General features: G+C 41.0%; 1 protein-coding gene across 1 annotated transcript; it reads right to left on the reverse strand.

Annotated features, from left to right (window-relative positions):
* Nucleotides 1-1,632: 1,632 nt before the first annotated feature.
* LOC106161992 (transmembrane protease serine 3) lies at nucleotides 1,633-6,344 on the reverse strand. The gene is made up of 8 exons (XM_013539077.2): nucleotides 6,158-6,344; nucleotides 5,682-5,857; nucleotides 4,939-5,182; nucleotides 4,650-4,754; nucleotides 3,967-4,141; nucleotides 3,294-3,556; nucleotides 2,543-2,688; nucleotides 1,633-1,971 (listed from the first exon to the last, which is right to left on the reverse strand). Exons 1-8 carry the CDS (start codon nucleotides 6,207-6,209, stop codon nucleotides 1,795-1,797), a joined length of 1,338 nt encoding a protein of 445 aa, XP_013394531.2. The 5' UTR covers nucleotides 6,210-6,344; the 3' UTR covers nucleotides 1,633-1,794.
* Nucleotides 6,345-6,568: the final 224 nt, after the last annotated feature.

Below are 6,568 nucleotides of genomic sequence, written 5' to 3' on the forward strand. Positions count from 1 at the left end.
GGGGCCAACTTGCCCCGTGGCGGGGCAAGTTGGCCCCCTTGACGTCAACTGCGTTTTTTGTCAAATTGTGAGCCATCTGGCATTATATTTGAAAAATAATGGCGTTACATACGTAGCTTAGTTCATAGGGCTTACTTTGAAACCGGTTTTGTTACTCTAACCCATTCCTAGTTGGCTCTACAAGGCCAAAAGTGTCTAACTGGGCCAACTAGCCCCGGTCTCCCCTAGCCTTGTTGCGCAATGCCATTGTCGTGTTCTACGATCAAAGTGAAAACAAACTTGCTGCCTGTACTACATAATGAAGTCATAGGTTATCAATACTTCCAGGGCCACAGATTGACTTTTCACTAGGTGTTCACAGATATGTCTCCAACTAATTCGTGACTTGCAATTGATTCTCTGCTGTGAGTCTGTTCTGAAATCTCAAGGATAGTTACAGGACTGGCAATTGTTTGCATAACTGCTTTGCACTGCCAGTTCGCAAGTTCCTGCCAAATCCCTCTGACTGCAATCAATTCAGTTTTGAAATTGCTCTGCACTTTCTGTCGACAGGTACAAGCAACATGCACACCATCTGGCCACTCTGCCGATAACAGAGAAGGAAGTTCCCAGATAAATTCCTCGATTGCCGAGGAAGGCGGGTGTCGACCACCATTTTGTTCAGAGAGAATTTCCCCAAAATGCTCGAATGGTGAAATCTTTTATTAATCTTTTTTAATTATTTGCATGTCACTTAAAAAGGATAGTGTACATACTAGTATTTTAATACTTTATCTTAAAAGTCTCTTTTTGTTTGTAAATTTCGATCACCTCAAATAACCAGATCAGTCAGCAACGTTGTGCGCACGGGCATTTAGAGTCTGAGTGGCGCCTGTTCTTTTTCTCACGTCATATTATTGTTATAAACGTGACAAATACAAGCATGTGCACGATTATTTTCCCAGTACAGGATTGCCAAGGGGGAAGTCTAGCAGTGGCATGAATGTAATTACACCTGCTAAAAGTTTATTCGAGAATTTTCGGGGAAATTCCCATGAAAAAACGTTGGTTGACTTCCGACAACTTCAGAGCCTTTCAACAAACTACACGTAAAAGCTTTGGTCTTCATGCAGAAATGTGCCTCGGATTGTTTTTTTAACCGTTCAAGGTGAGAGACGAGCGTACTCCTAACCAAGTGACATGTTTACCAGACAGATAATCGAAGACAGATTGCGGAACTGAAGCGCAAAAGCAAAGGCACTGGCGCGAGTGTAGAAATAATTGCCTTTATCATGCCAAAAGGTACAGGGTCGCACTGAAGAAAATTGCACATAATTAATCTTCGGCCGTGGCAGAAGGTACCAACAGGTCACCTCCAGTGGGTCGTGGCGGATTAGTCAGGAGGCAGAATGTTACTTCATATTTTCTGCAGGCACGGGTTAGTAAATACCATATAAATCACATAATGATAATAATGATTTAAAACAAAACCATGAACCCGTTAGTCCTGGACTCTGATCATGACAAATAAAATGAAACTTCACTACAAAAATGAGATAAACCGACCTTAATCGCAATTTAATATCTTCATTTTTCTTTCTTTTATCTTTCGAATTAGACACATCAAGAGGAAAACACAAAACATAATTATCATCAATACCGATATGATTTTATTGCCCAGCTAAAGAGACTACAAGAATAGGAAATTTTACTTAATAATAGCAGTTCTTGCCCACAAAAATATTTTCACGCCAATAACGGGACCTAATAAGGTTAACGTCCTAAAATCTAACTTATTGGCCAGGTTTAAGAACTTCAGTTGCTGTTCATCGTGTTCTTGATCCATTCGGTGTATATGGACACCTTAGAGTAGACACCTGGTCTGTTTGCCTGGGCACAGCCATAACCCCAGCTGACGACACCATAAGCCTTCCAGAACGCCTGACCGTTGTCATCCATGAAGCGGCAAACGTAGGGGCCGCCAGAATCTCCCTTAAAAAGAAGAACCAAAGATGAATTTTCTAATACAGTAGTTTCTTTTTCATTTCAAGGCTGACATTTGTAAACGTCATTTGCTTTATGTTTTATAAAAATACGTGACACGGTTAAATAAGTACTGAGTGAATTTAGATATAAAAGTTACATATCAATAATCCACGTTGTTATGTTACCAAGTAAATAAGGGGAGTTGATGCAAATGCATTTGTCTTTGTCATTTTGCATAACTATTGTTAAATTCTTCTTGAAACTGCCATTGATTTATTTTTATTCTCCAGTCTTAGTCTTTCTACATGTATCAGATTTATCCTGTGTTATAGCAAGACTAATATTTTTGGTTCCAAAGTTTAGACTATATTTCAGCTATACATTTTTATGTGACAGGAACGGTAGTCCTAGTAATGGAAGTCCGGGATTCCGTATGGTTAGCACAGGTAAGGGTTAGTTGGGGTTAGTGTATGGGACGAGTGTCACCTGTACAAAGTAATGGAAAATGGACTACGGTTCCAAGCAGACTTAATTTTCTGTAACACCGGCTTCTTCGTACACCGGTCCCGAGTCTTACCTGGCAAGAGTCCTTGCCGCCTGCCATGGTTCCGCCGCAAATCATGCTGTCAAGGACCTGATTCCCGTACGCGCTATCGGCGCGGCACGTGGCGGTGGAGATGTAAGGGACATCCACCTCCAATAGTTTATCACTTCCAGATTGCCCTAAAATTAAATGTTAATTTTTGTAATACACGGTAACATTCAAATATTCTAAGTTCACGCAATGTTGCTAAAATTGGCTCAAAAAGTACGTTGTTGAAAAGGTTGGTAATAAGACAATTGTAAATAAGGGACCATTCCCAGCCCATATCGTACTAACTTTGGGGTAATTAATTCTCGTTAGCAGCTTCAGTAGGCGTGCCAGATATATAAGCCGCTTAAGCTGAAAGCAATTTAGCGAGAAACCCCTTGGAGATGGATCAACTAGGCATGGGAACCCAGTCTAAGACTCACAAAGAATCGTGTCGTTGTCATGCACTAGCAACAAAATACTTATTCTTCCTCAAGTAAGGAATCTCTGTTGATAATTCCTAAGATGACGGATCCAAAGGCCACAGATCAATGTGACCCCCCCCCTCCCTAAATCGCGTCGGATGTATCTGATCCTACCCCTCTCCCTGTGGCAAGCGAAGTAGAAAAAAAACAAGCCAATAATTATCTCCGTGGACGTCATCTGACAATGATATTATCCTTGACTACTATTTCCAAATCCGCCCTCTGTTCACCCCACCATTTAACCCAAGTGGTATTTATTTCTCCATACTTACCGCTGCCTGTTGCGCCCCAGCCAGTCGTCACACAGTAATGGCCATCGGTCAGTTCGGAGTTGGGTTCAGGGGGGCAGGCAATGTTAATGCCAGTTCCGAGCGTCACGGCGCTTTCCAGTTTCAACAACGAAATGTCGTTGTCCAGAGAGTTTCCATTATAGTTGGGATGGTCAATTGTTCTGATAACACGTTTTTCCACCACCAGGTTCGGATTCTCTGTGGCGGACAGATCGTGTTCTCCAAGCCTGACGACGATGGTCCCTCTGATTATAAACAGTAAAATTGTACATTGTATTTTCATTTTCTTTTTGTTTCGTTTAAAATAATTGCCAAAACATCTTCAGTGTGCCACTGAGATAATCTCCACTGTGTGAAGTAAAAAAATAATAATGAGTGAAAGGGAGATCATAACTCCAAATAGAAAATGTAGAGGCAAAGGTTTGGATATGGTAAACAGATAGCATCCCAACATGTCTGCATGTTTAAAAATAGTTATAAATATTATTTCATAAATTACTATCATGTCTAAGTTCTCGTTTGATATAAGTAATTTCATTGAGTGTTTTTGTCAAAGCTTTTAAATATTTGATAAACGCTTGCCGCGCATTTCTATTTTTAGGAGATGACATATTATTATTATTATTATTATTATTATTATTATTATTATTATTACCCTGTGCAATGGGCTGCCGTCATAACCCATTCAGGGTCAATAAGAGTTCCACCGCAGAACTGACCACCGCCAAAGCCATTGGTCAGAGCCACCATCCAGGGCCAGGAGTGGGGCGTGGCCTCCTGCCCGCCAACGATTGATGCCGAGACCGCAGTGCCCCGCCTTCCGCAGTTCGCTAAAAAAAAAAAAAATATATATATATATATATATATATATATATTTTGTAAAACACAAAACAGAAAGGAAAATGACGAATTTGTATAAACCAGTATTCGAGTTCAAAATTTGCATTTACCAGTGAAATGTTTCAGTCTCCGTTCCAGAGAGACATTCAATTATTAAAAACATTAAACTCAGAAACGGGTTTATAAACTAGTTTGTAATTTGCCAATGTTTTGGACATGGTGTCCCATGGTATGATGATGAAGAAAAAGTTTTAAAATGTCCAGGAAGATTCGTTTATGCTGTACAAAGGTTTCGCGCTCCTTCTGTGTCCATAATTAAAATATGTATCGTATCATTTTATGCATTCTTGGGTTAACCAGTATTTTCATCGAAAATCCGGCGCACTAATTTGAATTTCAGCATAAATTCATTGTGCACACAATTAAAGAAGTGGAAGTGATAACAATTACTAAGGAACCGAAAAGTGGTTACAAATTTTCAAATGCCCCATAAGTTACCACAATCTCCAGAAGGGGGTGCGTTAGTTGGGGCGTTAGTTGGGGCCTGGGTTGGTGCGTTGGTTGGGGCGTCAGTTGGGGCGTCAGTTGGAGCGTCAGTTGGGTCTGAAAACAAAACAAGAATCTGTTGTAATAACACATTGTGACAGAAGACGATTGCGGTATTATGTTTCACATGAAGTTTATTATACATTTACACTGCCAAAATAAAGCTAAAACACATGTGCGCATTTACAGAATCAGGAAATGCTTGCGAGAAGTTGAAAAAAGTCACGAATTGCCCACTTACTAGTGTCATTGGTAATCACCTCCCAAAACGCGCCAAATCCTGAATCCGTCACCGACTCGTCTGTTCTAAAGAGAAGGAACATGTAGTTGCCCGTGCTTTCATACACCTCTACGCCTGTGCTGTTCCCGCAAATCCTGGCCAAGCGAGGAGCCTTGTTGTTGAAGCCGTCGCGAACCAGCAGCCTGTCGAATTTGCAAGTGCCGTGGTCTTCTATACTGTAGCTGAGAACAGTCAGACGGACTCTCTGAAATATAATGGAAAGTGTTTATTGATAGATGTAATTCATACGTTAGGTATTTTGTATTAAAGCGGCACTCTTTTGCCGCTAAATTTTCTAACATAATAGATTTATCCAACTATTAAACTCTCCTTTTTCCGTCCAGTAAAACAGGTCTAGTTTCATCCCAAAACCTTTCCGTACACTAAATGGCTTAGCTGCACAAGCATGGCCTTTGATTTTTTAAAAATGATTTTCTACAATATACGTAATATTAATAACACAAAGAACCAACCAGTAATTGGGACCTCTCACGCTTGCTCATTGTAATACTCCCACAAACACAAAATACAGTTTCTAGACATAACATTCCGTTCGACTGAAATTTGGAAATTTAACTTACTAAGTAGACCTGAATACCGCGAAAACCATGTGTTTACGGAATCATTTTTTCATTTAGAACGGACCTCTTCGGTGACTCTTTGAACCCCCCTCCCCCCTATTTGCCCCCCATAGGCCTGTGTACCTCTCCTTCTCCGGCTGCAATTCTCCATTTACATCTCATGTCATTCTCGTAGTCGACAATAGCAATGTCTTTGCTGGCGTCGCTTTCGGTCAGCACTTCTGGACGGCTGCCTGCGTAACAGGCGTCCGGGAACGTTGTCTGCCGTGCAACTCGGTCAATACGCCCGGCGGGTTTAGCTTTGATGAAAAGTAATTGAGAATTATTAAAATTTTTATCGAAATAAAAGCATTCGTCTTTGTGAATGCATGTGAGTGCCTTCTTGGACGTCCACTCCCTTACATGTTTTTTTATGCACAGCAATTTGGAGATAAATTGCCACCACCGCATCTGTCGCCTGTATTGGCGTATCTACTGCAAACAGCGCACATGGCTGAAAGCTTTTTCTTGCTGCAAAGACGTTACCATGACCCAAAAAGAGCATCTCTTATGACGCTCTCTATAGCTACCACACCCTAGATGCGCCACTGGTTACTTACCTGAAACCAGGACTGACCAGCAGCCCATCACTATGGCTATCTTCAACCACATGATTACTTCTCCTGTTCAAATGTTCGCTTTGAAAATCAGACAATGTGATTTTTTCCATCTATGCCAGCTTATATATATACTAACAGAAATGCTTTGCTCAAGCGAATTACGCTGAATAATTTGACGGTTGCCCAACACCACCCAGGGCGCACCTGCTCCTTAAACCCGGTGCTGGTGTGCAATTACACCTAAATGTCGGTCTGCGTGGTTTTCACCTAGTGGAATCGAGCCCATTTCAATACCCAATTAGACCTCGTTATTAATCATTACGGTCGATTTAAGCGCACGTGCATACTGGCACTTCATCATAAAACGAACTTATTTTACGATGATATTTTGTGCATAATCCAACACAACGG

Source organism: Lingula anatina, chromosome 7, assembly GCF_051362555.1.
Source record: "Lingula anatina isolate TDL-2025a chromosome 7, LinAna3.0, whole genome shotgun sequence".
Lineage (NCBI taxonomy): Eukaryota > Metazoa > Brachiopoda > Lingulata > Lingulida > Lingulidae > Lingula > Lingula anatina.